This window comes from Hordeum vulgare, chromosome 5H (assembly GCF_904849725.1).
Source record: "Hordeum vulgare subsp. vulgare chromosome 5H, MorexV3_pseudomolecules_assembly, whole genome shotgun sequence".
NCBI lineage: Eukaryota > Viridiplantae > Streptophyta > Magnoliopsida > Poales > Poaceae > Hordeum > Hordeum vulgare.
In genome coordinates, this window is record NC_058522.1 from 529,888,919 (window position 1) to 529,903,695 (window position 14,777).

Genomic DNA, 14,777 nt, shown 5'->3' on the forward strand with positions numbered 1-14,777 from the left:
TCTCTAAGTGCAAGGCTGTTGAAGAGCTGAACCCGGGAATCATCCTTCGCAAATTTGGAGAGTGATACTCGATGGGAGGGACATCTCGAAGCAAGGGTTGATAAAGAGGATTGGTACGGCTGTACAAGGCAGACTATATATATTTGGAACTCTAATTGGATCCCAAGGACGATACCTATGCGCCCGATCACTGCTTTGAGTGCTAACCCACCAGGTTTGGTTGCCGAGCTTATTGATCATACCACATCTACCTGGCGGGAAGATATCTTCTGCTCCACTTTCACGACCTTTGATGCGGAGGTAATCTTGTCTGTTCCTTTGTGCACTCGGTCTGTTGAGGATTTTTGGGCATGTTGGGGGAACGATCAGGGAGGTTCTCCGTACGTTCGACATATCGCATGGTCATGATTACAAGATAACACAGGGGCAATTAGCTTGAGGAAAGTGCAGGCGCATCTGATGGGGCGGCGAGTAGCAATGTCTTGAACTGCACTATGTAATACAAAGGTTCCTTCAAAGCTCAAGGTTTTCTTATGGAGATTGGCAAGGAACTCAATGCGAGCTGCTGATCTGCTGCATCACCGCAACATGGCTACAACCCACTCGTGTGCATTGTGTGGGTGCGAAGATTCATGGAGACATGCTCTCTTGGAGTGCACCATGTCCAGGTGCATTTGGGCCTTGTCTGGTGAGGACCTTGTGGACAAAATGAGCCAACTCGATGGTCCTAATGCTAAAGATTGGCTCCTCCCGTTGCATGAAAGCTTATCGCAAACACAATATATCCTCTTGGTGGTTACTTTGTGGGTTGTGTGGAGAACAAGGATGAAGGCGATTATGCGGGCATTTTCCAGAGCCCCTAGGCTACTCACCAATTCATCCAAAGCTATATTTCTGAACTAAATGTATTGGTTGAACAGCGACGAAGCCCCGCGGTGATTGCAGTGCCCCGACCTTCGAGGTTGGATCCGGCCACCGGAAAACCGCTTCAAGATCAATGTGGATGCGGCGATGGGAAACAATAGGGGCCGAGGGATGGCATCAGCGATATGCAGGGGAATGGATGGCTCTTTCTAGGGAGCTTCGACAATTATGTTCAGAGGGATTAATGATCCATCTACACTTGAGGCATTTGCCTTTCGTGAGGCTCTAGCGCGGAAGATCTTAATTATGAGAGGATACATATAGCATCACACTGTAAGGTGGTAATTGATGATATCAAGAACAAAAATCCTATTAGATATGGTGCAATCGTGTATGAGATATAGAACATAGCTCTCTTTTCTCGTTCTTTAGTTACGCACATGAGTACAGGAGCTCGAACTTCGAGGCTCACAATTTAACGAAAATGTCTTAAGGCTGGGTGTTAGTTGTCATGTTTGGTTAGGCAACCCTAGTAATCTCTCTTTTATTCCTGTATAAACATTATGATGCAGTAATAAAGCTTTGCAAGATTGTCAAAAAAGAAGAAGAAAAACGTTAGCAAGTTCAAGGACTATTCGTGTGATATTCTCAAAACTAGCGTGCGAGTTTGACATCGGCAGAATTATCGAACGAGAGAGTTGACGCCCGCATCTCACGTCTTCTCTCCCTTTCTCTCGGCCCTTCTATACCAACTCACCCCAATTCCTCCTTAGAACCCTAGAATCGCCATTGCTGCCGCGGGATCCCTGCTGGGGTCTCACAGGGCCGGAGGTTGGATCTTTAGATCTCGATTGCACCGGCGCTGCCCCCCTCTGCCGTGGGCTGTGGTGCAGTAAGCCGCCTCGCCGGGGCACGATGCAGAGCGCGACGCAGCTGACTCTGCTGCTGTGCGCGGCGTGGGCGGCCGCGCTGCTCTACGGCGAGATGGGCACCTACTGGGCCGCCCACCTCTCCTGCTCTTGGCCATCCGCATCCTCTTCCTCCCCATCGCCGGTCAGTAATAAATGCCGTCGATTCGGTCTGGACATTCAGTTGCTTTTTTGACAGTCTGGATTGGGACGGGGTAAGAGCATCTATAGCAGCTTGGAGCCCTCCCGATCCCGACGAAAATGCTAATTCGGCCTTCATCTCGTCCAAGTCATGCTAGGCAGTGAAACTTCCATTTCTACCGCTTATTATTTGACACCAGCCCAAAGTTTGCAGCTTTACCTTATTATTATCGTATTCCGTTTGTTGGGCAGAGTAACCATGTCAAGGTTGCCGTCATTGCTGATCCACAGGTCAGTTTCCCTGCTAACATTACATCATGTAATGTAATTGTGCCGATAAACCCAAAGTAGTACATGGTACAAAATATATTCGGTTATATGTTAGTCCCTTCTAAAAGGTTTTCCCTTGTAGCTTATGGACAGCACCTCCCTTAGTCTACCACGAGGGTCACTTGCGCTGCAAGCTGCAGAGTTCTTCACAGATTTGAACATGAGAAGATCCTTCCAGTCTGTGGTATTGCCATTCAAGCCTGATGTCGTCTTATTTCTCGGTGACTATTTTGATGGGGGCGCATATATTTCGGATGAAGAGTAAGGCACGCGTGCTGAATTCTTTTTTGCCTTCTGTAAATGATGCAACAAGTTGTTCCGTGCCTTGTTGGTTAGAAACCACAATTGTTTGTTTGTTCGAATGTGCTTTAGAGGATGATGGTGTTATATAAACTGATACGACTGAATATGCAATAAGATATATCAACAGGAAAATAAATTTGCAAGACACCTTATTGGTCCTATATCTGTGATCATTATATTTCATCTTAAGTGTCCTTATTGCTTCTTCTCATAAATGAATAAATATAAACCTCCAGTCCTCATTCTCTGCTTTCTGGTTCATTGTTTTTACCACTTTACCGTTGCTGTTGCCATTGTGGTTTACAAGTCATGCCATATTTCCCACACAATCATCAAAAGGTTCTAGGTTCCACTTTATCTTTTTTTTTTCTTTCCTAATTTATGTTAAAAACCTTTCAGGTGGCAGGATTCTCTATTTCGATTTAAGCATATATTCAGCATGAGCGAACAAAGAACAAATCCACACGTACCAATCTACTATCTCTCAGGAAATCATGATATTGGTTACTCAGCATTTCATTCGGTTCATCCAAAGGTGATTGATTATCATTGCCTCCTTCTCATGATTTCCATTTGTATATTTACATTTTTCTCAAATCTGAAGCCGTTGTTCCCTTTATAAAAATATTGTTTCCATGGATGAGCTGCTTGCCATTGCCAGCTAATAATTCTCTGCCTTGTTCACGAATTCAATTCTCCGATGTGAAAATTCCAACTTTTTTCCCCAAGCTGCTGAACGGAAGTTTTGGTGCGCTGCATGTCTCCCAAAATTATTGAGGGATGCCTTCTTTCCCGACTCGTTGTCCACTTTATTGTGTTTACTACAAGGTGCAGCTACGTCATGTAATGTCTTCAGTTTGGTGCTTCCTTGGACTGTAAACGTGGCCACCTCCTAGCAGCTCAAGGATGAGCTGCATGCCAAGAAGGGGTGTGATGTTATGTACGGAAGCACATAGCCCCACCATGGAAGCTTCCATTTATGGGACGCGGTCCCCAATCTCTACGTTAGGTAGTCTATCTGTAAAACTAGGAAGATATCTTTTAGCCTTGGCCTTAATCTAATTAGTGATAAGATCTATGATTTGTTACTTAGATTCATTGGATTTCTAGCCCCCTACATAAGGAGGACCCCATATGAGGAATGAGCAAGCAAGAATTAGAAGAAAAGTTATTCTATCTTCCCTCCAGGGGTGAGAGCCTCTCCTTGGCCCTAGTACACAACAGAAATAAATTAAACAAATCATGAATTGAATCTGTTTTCATATCGGGGATTGGCAAAGTAAGTTCATGTTGTTTGTTCTTACTTTTAGAGACATATACATATTCGTATTTTGGTGGCAGTGCTACAGAGCATAAACAACAGCTTAAATAAAGAGCCTTAGATCGCTGCTTTGAACAAGGAAAATAATCAGGCAACCGTGAAGAATTTTAGCTGTTTCACGGTTCATGTGTGTGTGTGCGTGTTCCCTGTGCGTGCACAGAGGGATTACAAGTACCCACACTATTGTGGTTTTGTGTAATTTACTCAGGTTATCAATGCATGGTTATGATGTTCTTTTACCGGATAGCCCCGTAACAAGCCGTGCACTGATATACCTCTAGATAAAACTAGCCCACCTCAAGATGAAGATTATTTTCACACTGTTCTCATTTTTTGGTTACCCACATCCTTCCAGACGTGGTGCAACCTTTTGCTTTCACTGATTTTTGGCATGAATTTGCGCTCTCATCAAGGACATAGCCAATCATCCGGATTTTTTTTAGTTTGATAGGAGTTGTGAGCTTGTGGTATTAGATCTTCATTTTCCAGTAATTGCTCTTGGTGGGTTTCTGGTCTTGTTGAATTGGTGTTCATAACAATAACATGCTATTGCACCCTATTCATGTTTGTGCTCTCTGCTCTTAGTGTCTTTGCTGTATAATTACTTAAAGGCATTTACATTTGAAATATTTTTTTTGCTTTTTTAAACTTCCAATTATTTGTCAAATTTGGATTTACTGTCCACATCCATAACTGGAACTACATAGATAAACAGATTTGATATACAATATATTCGACCTGATATAGTAGATTGACGAGCTTCAAGAAATGCTATGAGCGTACTTTTCGAAACACTTAGCCTGCCCCATTTGACTTGGAATTATTTCTCAAATTTAGGTTTACAGACCACATGTCTTGACTGAAATTACAGATAAACATATTTTGTATACAATACTTTCCACCTGATATTTATAGTTATGAAGAAGCTTGACAAGCTTCAAGAAATACCAATTGGAAAGTCTGGCAAAGGCGCATATCTTTTGCAACTCAGCCGACCCCCTACCTGCGATGATATGGAAATGCAAGTGCATTCTGAAGCTGGAAGTTTTTTCTTTGTTACTTAAGTGATCGTCTAACACCAGAGACATCCTCATCTGAAGAATATCAACATTTTTGTAGACTCTTCTTGCATCGTTCGCAACAACACATTTCTGAATGCTCATTTAAACATCCGAGATGTACTCATCCAAAGGAAACATCGACATATTGAAAGACTCTTTCTGCGCTATTAGCAACAATGGCACGCATGAAAAGTGAGTTCACCTATTCTTTGATTGCCTTTCAGCCTTGACTGCGAGCATAAGGGTGACTTATAGTGGGGGTGACAGTTACAATTCTAGAGTCGAAAATGATTCATGGGCGTAATACTTTTCAAAACGACCTTCATGGATATTTTCATCATGTCAAACATGGCACATTTGGAAACAATGGAATGCTCAAACTTTTGAGAATGTCCCTAGCCTTAGTCTTGGGTTCATCTCTATTAAAAAGAAGTCCCACTTTTTATCTTTTGGATTTAAGTAGTAGTATGTGAATTTTCTTTGAAACTACGCGGGCTCTCTTTCATAAACTTCGGTTTGCCTAGATTGCTGGCTTGTAAATAGTCGTCTGTACATTTCCGATCTCTGTCTCTTGTAAATGTTGTTTCTATATTAATAATATTATATCTTGGGCCTACAGTTTTTTCCTCAAATTTATGTAGTAATATTACTGTGGTTGCATAGAATATATGAGAACATAAATTGGTGACGCACTACAACGTACAAGTTTGCTACTCTTTTCTTGTAGGTTATCAGTCGATATGAAAAAGAATTTGGACCAAGAAACTTCCATTTTTTGTCTGGGAAGGTGGACTTTGTTGTTGTTGATGCTCAAACTCTTGATGGTATGCTACAATGCCTCCAAAGTTTTACATTGTACAGTGTGTGCTACAGTGAACTGCACTACAAAGGAATCGTACATCAGTAGTGCAATAGAATCCAGATTTTGGTTTCTGAATAAGAGTAAATTGTTTTGTAGTTTCCTTTCACTCTTCTGCTTTGTATAGCTAAAGAACTGTTAGTATCTGTTCAGGAGGAGCCAAACAGAGCAAAGAAAGATCCTCTTCTTGGGAGTTCATCAAAACACTATCAGCTGGTATGGCACTGAATAGACGATTATGCATAGTGTTACAGTTACTATCAGATAATTGACTATTTTTACATCTTCTTTAAGGCAATGAATCAAATCCAAAAATTCTACTAACGCACATTCCCCTGTACCGACCTGACAATACTCCGTGTGGCCCACATCGTTCTTCACCTGCTATAAATCAGGTATGTTCTCTCAAAAGTGTTTTTCCTCTGCTAATTAAAAGTAAAAAGGAATTTCTATACCTTCTCTATGATTTTTTGTTCATATACAATGAAGATAAGTCTGTTTCATATGTAGCTTCAGTGCCCCAGTCTATCCACTAATTTATTCTGCAAGTTGCAACGCGTTTGTGTTTGAATTTCTGCAAGCAATTCGACCAACCACATATTTTTCAAGCTGATTGATTCTATTCTCTTCCATTTCCAGAGGATATATAGTGCTGCTATGGACCAAGGAATCAAGTATGTCCTTCCTCAAGTATTGTTGTTTCCTGCTTTTGACTAACATAGCATGTAAACATTGTAATAATTTGACTGGTAAACTTAGGATCATTGAACTCTCTCTGGACTCTCTCAAGTATATGTCACTGAACTCTCTCAAGTATTAGTTTGTTTTGGGAACTCCTTGTCGATATTCTTCTTGGTAAAAGAATTGCTAATGTGATTAGCTGTGCACCCAAAGTTCTTTCAAATTTCTTGGTTGAGTGTTTCCCTACGTGTTCTCTTGAAAATTACTTTTGGTTAAACCAGTCCAAATAGCTGCCTAACCGAAGTTTCTCCATATGTTAACATAGGGCAAAGCCATATACAATTAACATAAGTTTATTTTTACGCAGGTATCAGAATTATCTAAGCAAACAGACTTCTGATCTTTTGCTAGGGTTGCTGAAGCCGGTAAGCTTGTTTTGCAATTTCTGGAGATTTTTGAGTCACATCTGAAAATATCTTGACTGGTCTGCAGATTCTTGTGCTCTCAGGGCATGACCACGACCAGTGCACAGTTGCCCACTCCACTCCTTTTGGGCCAGTAACAGAGGTAACAAAAATAAATAAGTTATCTTGTTGCTGCATGTTCCTCGCATTACATCTAATGGCGCTGTTAATGCCACAACAGCACACCCTTGGGACAATAAGCTGGCAGCAGGGAAATCTCTATCCATCTTTTATGCTGCTATCTGCTGGGCCCCGAAATTCAACTGATTCTAGTCAGGAGGTTCTGACGAATCTTTGCTTCCTGCCTAAACAAACTCATATTTATATCTGGTAATGCTTCTATCATGTACCTGCTGATTCTTTTGCTTATATTGCAATAGATGTACAACTGAATTGCCTGACAAGTTTGTTTGTGTCTGCTATTTCTGCAGGTATATCTTTCAGTTTGTGGTTACCGTCCTTCTGTTGATGTTTTGGCCAACAAATGGTCTAAGCTCTCTTCCTTACGTGAATGCATTTGTGAGCTTCATGAGGTCGGCCGGTGCTGACATGTTTCCAAGAAGCAAAGAAAAAGATGATGCGGAAGATGGCGACTATGAAATGGTTTGGGATGCAGAGGGATCCATGCACCTGGTTAAAAAGGCAGCCACAAGCCCCCCCACCGCTAACTCAGACTCCAGAACCACAGGACGGTACGCGTATTTTTATTTTGAGTGATGCTTTTAGGTACTTTGCCGAACGGAAAGTTGCCTGGTGCTTCTGCTATACTAACTGAAATATCTCTAATATTCATGGCAGAGGAAATGTTGTGGCAAGGCCAACTGCAAGAAAGCACCAACCGGAACCTGATTCATCTGTTCACGTTGAGATGGGATCTGAAACAGCGCCAGAAGATGGAGGGAAGGCGCCTCGCCCGAGCAAATGGAAAATAAGGACGGCCCTCCAGAGGCTGTTCCGTGTCGTTCAGTCGGTTGCCGTTATTGCCGTGCTGAATGTTCCTCTATACATGATGCTTCTGTTCAAGGATTGGGTCGACCGTTGAGTAGCTTCTCATAGCCTTAGCCCCCTTGCTGCGATTTACTCGTAGACTATTATACGCTGGATCTGCTCTTGCAAAGCCTATATGAAGCGCCAAAATGTGCATCGAATAATTGATCACTGCCACTCTCTGCGTCATGTTTTTGTTGCGTTCCTGAACCCTAAGGCAGCACAGCACACCAGGTCGAATTCAGGAGAGCATCTCTCTGCTTCACATGTTCAGGTTTACCCATCGGCCACCAGCGGCATACGATTTGGATCGAACTCAATTTATTGGTCGCTCAGTTCATCTTTTGCACCAGTTCGTTGCTGAGATTGTGACGGCGAAATCGTTTGGCGTGCCTGGTTTTGACACGGTTTGCCTGGGTGTGATCCAAATAACCGACCTTTCTTTCCATGCTTCTTGTCAGCCTTGCCAGCGATTGCGTCCACCTAATGTTTCTTTGTCGTGATATTCACCTCCGGTTGGGAGACAACTTTGTCCCCAAGCTGCTGCTGTAGGATGGCGAATACTCAGGCCCTTGCTAGTTCTCCCATGTCTGCCATATCTTTTCACTTTTGATTTTTTGAGGGCTTTTCCACTTTTGATTTGGACCCATTTTTAGGACATCATTTTGTTTACATGTGATTTATAAATAGCTTCGACACAAAAGACAAAACAGTCTCTCCATAGCATAAATGGTTGTGAGTTTACGTTTTCATCATCTTTGATAAAATCAAGTCCACTACGAATCATAAGGCAAAAGGGTGAAAAATTCAAAATCACTGTTCCTCCGGATCTTCTTTTCGCACTAGGATAGTCAAATGGGCGGACCTATCCACAAGGTCAGGCCGCAGCCTAGGCTAGCCCGTGTGTGGCGCTGTCTTGGATCCAACCCCGACTCCATTTTTTTTTGTCCTTCTCTAGAGGAAACGGACAGAAATCAACAAGTTCCATATTGGTTTCACATTATGGTGGATTATATGACAACCAATCAGCCTTTCCACATATGTTTTTTGACTGACCAATCTTTTTCAGTTTTCATGGCTATTTTTCATAAGAAATGATAATTATGTTAGGGATACAATGATTTAGAAAATTGCAAGCTAGGCCCTAATCTGGACCTCAAAACAATTTTCTCCATTTTTAGGGTCGAGAGGAAATTTGTTCAGGAGCATTTGTGATATCACATTTTTCTTGAAATAAAGGAACATCTGCTCATAGAAAGTGTTTTCTGTACAAGCTAATATGTGCACACAAAAGATGTTCGAAAGATCAACATTTTGCACGGTGGCTACAGATTCTTTCAGAAAAAAATATATATTCTCTGTAAGAGGATTAGATGGGAGAATTGGTGGAGTTGATGTTTATTGGTGAGCCTTGTGGGCGTATATATATAGATTGTATGACCTTCTTGGAATAATAGACAATCTAGAATTGATCCCTTCGTGTCAAAACGGTAGCGACACAAATGATGGGACTCGAAAAGAATCAGATGATTGTCATCCGACAAAGACCCCCACCCTCCATAGTCATAACGGTCGATGCATCACGGATATTATGGCTTGAGTGAAAACCGATGATGTTGCTCAAGCAAGACGGTAGCCCTTTATGCCAATGTTGAGGTAGCCGAGAGCGTGGGATGGTGTAGCCAGGGTCGAGGTAGCTGTGCGAGGGACGCCGTGGTCGAGGTCGAGTCGGGGCCAATGTCGATGGCGTCGTTGTCGACCTGCCGACGCACGGAAACACCGTGAAGCCAGGGACATAATGGTGAACCAAGAAGCCGGTGTTGATGATGCGTCACACTGGGTTTGCCAAGCCCGGGGTCGTGGACGAAGGCACGCGTCGGTGTTGCTAGCACCGGGCATGCGTAGATAGGGACTAGCACGAACTGCACGCCATGTTGAAGGGAGCAACAAAGGAGGACTCAACGATGGTTGCGGCGCAAATCAACGTGGGGTAAAAGATGACAATGTTGCCCACGGTTGTCCGAATGGACGATGTGGTCGCGGAAGACAACGTCAATGTTGGTGATGAGCTGGTGTTGTACGAAGACGAAGATGTGACGGCGGAGCCAGAGGTAGCCCGAAATGGCCATGCTGGTCGCTTGCACAAGAGCGACGATGGTGCTCGAAGTAGGTCAGAAAGAACCCAACAATGTGATAAACACCGTGCTTGCACGGTGGAGATTCCGTGCCTAGGGAGGCGGTGCAGTGCATATCACAGTAGACGTCAACACACGTACACGACAACGTGGATCACGTGTCATGACGCTACGTCTCGAAGGGGCAACGCAACAACAGCACACATGTCGCTGCGATGGCGAGGTAGACCTCGGAGCGGCGGCATGGACCGCGTACCGTGATACTACGACCCGAAGAGACGACACAACGACAACTCGCGTGTCAGTGCTACTGCACGGGAAAGACCTCTGGACGGCGGTGTGGACCGTGTGCTACCTGCTACTCCCTCCGTTCCTAAATATAAGTCTTTTTAAAGGTTTAACTAATGGACTACATACGGATGTATATAGACACACTTTAGAGTATAGATTCATTCATTTTGTTCCGTATGTAGACATCTAGTGAAATATCTTCAAAGACTTATATTTAGGTACGGAGGGAGTACGTCCCAAAGGGGCGACCAGCGGCAGCATGCCTGCCGGTGCAATCGTGGGGAAGACCTTAGAGAGGCGCACCGCGGTCCGAAAGGACAACACATCGGCAATCCGTTGCTCGATCGATGAAGGGGCATGCATACTCGGTAACGATCTTCATGAGAATCCCCGAGGTGTGGACAAACGATTGATCAGGTTGGTCGTGCGACGCAGATAAAGCGGATTGCTGGCGGTCAGGTGATCTATCCGATGGCTCGCGAGGTCGGAGTGGGTGCTCGGCCGATAGTGGAGCCACTCAGCCACACAAGGCAGGTAGGCTGATCCGATACGTACACACAACCGGGCCATGAGGGCTAGTGTGTTGCACGTCGTGCAGAAGACACGTCTTCCTGCGTGAAGTACGGCCGCCGGCCGTGCAACCGGGATGAATGGAGGCGGGTTGTTGGTGGAGGATCGCGATCGGATCAAGGTGTCGACGCCGACGCAGAGCGATGTGCAGATGGACCCGCAGAAGGTAGGCGTTCCGGCCCGCTGCGTGTTGCACGAGGCCTGCCAAGTCGAGGAAGAGGCCGGTGTAGTCGATGTCGAAGTCGGAGTAGAAGCATGAGAGGGTCGACGAACGGTAGACGACGCAAACTGGTCTTAGATAAAAATAAAAAAAAACATGACCAAACAACTAGCAAGAGAGAAAAACCCGAATTAATGGATCAGAAAACACTCTACGACAGTCGCTCAACAGGATGACAGACAAACTCTAGCTACGGGTTGTGCAGTCCCCGATTGAGGTCATAGAGATCGACCTCTCCGGGGACGACGCGATGTTGAAGCGATGGCGGTGGCAGGGTTTAAGATCGAGATACGACTGATACCACATAAGAGAATCACAGGAGAGAATTAGTGAAATTAATATTTATTGCTGAGTATATAGAGTACATAACCTTTTAAAATACAAGACAAGGTACAATAAATCTACACTATCCTATATTTTTAAATAACCATGATACTCAACATTTTCAAACAGAACATTTTATCACTTCCTAAATAACTCATTTTGTAAACTATAGGCCACCATTCTCACGAGCTACTCACAAAAAACATTTCTGAAAATGGTGTTAATTTATAATTTTCATTCTAATAAAAGAGGTGAAGTATTTCATGCGCACTCTTAAGTCTCAACTATGTATTAAAAGTGTCAAAATATTTTTCCATGCACTCTCATTTTTTTCTCTTATCATCTTATACTGAAGGGTTCGACGTGCTTAGTTGCGTTGTTGGTATTGTTGGATTTCTCAAAAATACATGCTCTGTTTTAAAATATAAGACGTATTACTATTTTTTGAAAATTCAAACCTTTTAGATTTGATTAAATTTGTAGAAAATATATCAAAATTCATAATATTAAATCGGCATGATTAAATTTATCATGAAATGAATTTTCATATTTTTTTGTTTAATATTTTGGATATTGATATTTTTTGCTCTGGACTTGGTCAGAGTTACAAGAATGTGACTTCGTAAAAAACTAATACCGTTTATATTTTGGAATGATTGAATATTTATTTTGGCGGGTGAGGGAGATGATGGAGTGTTATTCTTCTTCTTCTTCTTCTTCTTCTTCTTCTTCTTCTTCTTCTTCTTCTTCTTATTATTATTATTATTATTATCATTATTATTATTATTATTATTATTATTATTTATAATGCTATAATTTGCTGGTCCTTTTGTGATGTGGTTATGTATTATCCTCTAACCAACGTATATTTTTATGAAAAAATTTCTGCATCAGTGGCTGCATATACTAAGATGATGCTACAATATTGCCTGACGACATTTCTTTTTTTAGGTGGCTCATTCAAAATCGTAAAGCAAATCTAAATTTCGGTGGCTCGATCAAAATCGTCAACTAAATCTAAAATGTAATACCTCAATTGAATAAAAGAGCTTCAAAATGGGAACACCGGAAATGAAAAAGAATTGAATGCGAGAGCCCTTAAGAAATTATTGACCCAGTCAAAATCGGATTGATCCAATTTTAAATTAAATATTTTAATTAATTGTAAGTCCTTAAATATTAGAAAGAATAGTGTATACTAGAAGGGTTGGGCGTGCTATGTTGCGCGGTTGGTGTTGTTAGGTTAGAAAAAAATACCCACTTTGTTTCAAAACATAAGATGTACACTGTTTCTAAAAGTTAAAACCTTTTATGTTTGCTCAAATTTGTAGATAAATATATGAAAATCCATAATATCAATTTGATATGGTAAGATTCTTCATGAAATGAATTTTCATACTTTTATGTTTAATATTGTGGATGCCGGTATTTTTCTTCTTGCCCTAATAGCCTTTATATTTTGAAACTGATGGAATATATAATTTGCCGGTGGGGGAGATGACGGTGTGTGTTTTTATCTATATTTATAATGTGATTATTTGATGGGTCTTTCGTGGTGTGATCCTATGTTATGCCCTAACCAATCTATATTTATGTGGGGGCATTTTTGCATCGGTTGCTGCATGTACTATATCGATGCATAATCACACGGTGGCACTTTTTTTTCAGGTGGTGGGAGGGTGCACGAAATTAATATGTTTTTATATGCTAATTGCTGCTGATTGATTTGGAAAACTGTTGGCACAATCAAAATCGTAAACCAAATCCAAAACATGGACCACAATTGATGAATTAAAAGAATTAAATGGGAGAACACCACAAAAAATTGTTGACCCGGTCAAAATAGAGTGATGTAATTTTAAATTGAAGACCCAATTGTCTTAAAAATAGGAAGCATAGTGTATTTTTTTTTCAAATAAGAGAGCTTGCAAAAATTGTTGAGCCAGTCAAAATCGGATGACCCACTTTTAATTGAAGACCTGAATTGAATGGGGCCTCTTTAAAACTAAAGATCATAGTGTTATAGAGAATAGTATAAGAAAATTGAATGAGATAGCTTTGAAAAGTTGTTGTTTGGTTCAAAATCAGGTAGCCCAATCCCCATTCAAGACCTGAATTAAATGTACTCTTTAAGCATTAGTGCTATAGAGGATTTGTTGCTCTGATGAAACAGTTTGCATATTCATTTTGAAATTATCTTTCTGTCTCACAAAATGAGTTAGCAACATAAAACAATCCATTTTGCACTTTTAATTTCTTCTCTTATTTTTAATTGGTCTAATTTTTTTCATAACATCATCTGGTCCATATGAGTTTGACCCCATGTTTCCTTAATGTTACATTCTCCGGTCCAAACGAACAGAATAGTCGCTTCCTCCTGCCCGCCCCTCTCCCTCGATCTCCGAGCTCGCTCGGGGTCCAGGCGCCGGCGAGGCGACGCCGCTCTCCACCATCGCGGCGCCGGACGTGTCGTTGCGCGCGGAGGCCGGCGTCCGCGGCGTATCACGGACCTCGATGGCGAGGCGCATCCCGTCGGGGCAGTACCTGCCGACGCTGCAGATGAAGTAGTAGACCTTGGCCTCGCTGAGCAGGATGGGGATGTCACGGCCGCCGGAGGAGCGGTAGATGGGGTTGCTGGGGTCGCACCTGTCGAAGCCGCGCTCGTCCACCTCCACCACGTCCAGCCTCTTCTCCGGCGTGTAGAACACTGCATGCGCACGATGAACACGAAGCCAGCGGGTCAGCCGGAGAAGAAAAAGAAATTAACGTCGAATCCTTCTGCGTACCGAGATAGTCTCCCTTGGAGAAGGGCCCATGCATCTTGGCTCAGTCATTGTAGTTGGCGTGGGCCAGCCAGTTGATGTAGATCCTGTGCCCCGCCGTCGCCGGCGTCGCCGCACACGCGGCCAGCACCGCCGCCAGCAGCAGCGCGGCCACCACTGTCTGCCGGCAGGCCATCGTTCCCTCCTCCGAGTCAGAGAGCGGCGCCGGTGCGTGCTGTTGCTTGCTTCCAACGAAAGGTGCTGATGAGCGGAGCGTGGATGGGCTGTGGCTGTGGTTGTGACTATATAGGACAAACTAAAGATCATATATACTCCCTCCATTTCTAAATATAAATCTTTGAAAAGATTTCATTAAAAAGACTACATACGAATGTATATAGACAAACTTTAGAATGTACATTCATTCATTTTACTCCGTATGTAGTTATTTAGTGAAATCTTTAAAAAGACTTATATTTAGGAATGGAGGGAGTATGTTGTAGATATATAAACGAAAAGCAATCTATCTTGTAGACAGATCGACGTTGGTGAAGAG

The 14,777-nt window shown here is 42.7% G+C and overlaps 2 protein-coding genes across 2 annotated transcripts; one reads left to right on the top strand and one right to left on the bottom strand.

The window, feature by feature from the left end:
• Window positions 1–1,548: 1,548 nt before the first annotated feature.
• On the top strand, window positions 1,549–8,096 carry LOC123452315 (uncharacterized protein C630.12). The gene is made up of 13 exons (XM_045128958.1): window positions 1,549–1,917; window positions 2,166–2,204; window positions 2,326–2,504; window positions 2,946–3,081; window positions 5,656–5,752; window positions 5,941–6,003; window positions 6,082–6,182; window positions 6,427–6,461; window positions 6,836–6,893; window positions 6,961–7,035; window positions 7,114–7,262; window positions 7,364–7,624; window positions 7,731–8,096. Exons 1-13 carry the CDS (start codon window positions 1,780–1,782, stop codon window positions 7,972–7,974), a joined length of 1,575 nt encoding a protein of 524 aa, XP_044984893.1. The 5' UTR covers window positions 1,549–1,779; the 3' UTR covers window positions 7,975–8,096.
• A 5,589-nt stretch (window positions 8,097–13,685) lies between these two features.
• On the bottom strand, window positions 13,686–14,539 carry LOC123398598 (mavicyanin-like). Its single transcript, XM_045093053.1, has 2 exons — window positions 14,246–14,539; window positions 13,686–14,166 (listed from the first exon to the last, which is right to left on the bottom strand). The coding sequence occupies exons 1-2, from the start codon at window positions 14,277–14,279 to the stop codon at window positions 13,796–13,798; spliced, it is 405 nt and encodes a 134-aa protein (XP_044948988.1). The 5' UTR covers window positions 14,280–14,539; the 3' UTR covers window positions 13,686–13,795.
• Window positions 14,540–14,777: the final 238 nt, after the last annotated feature.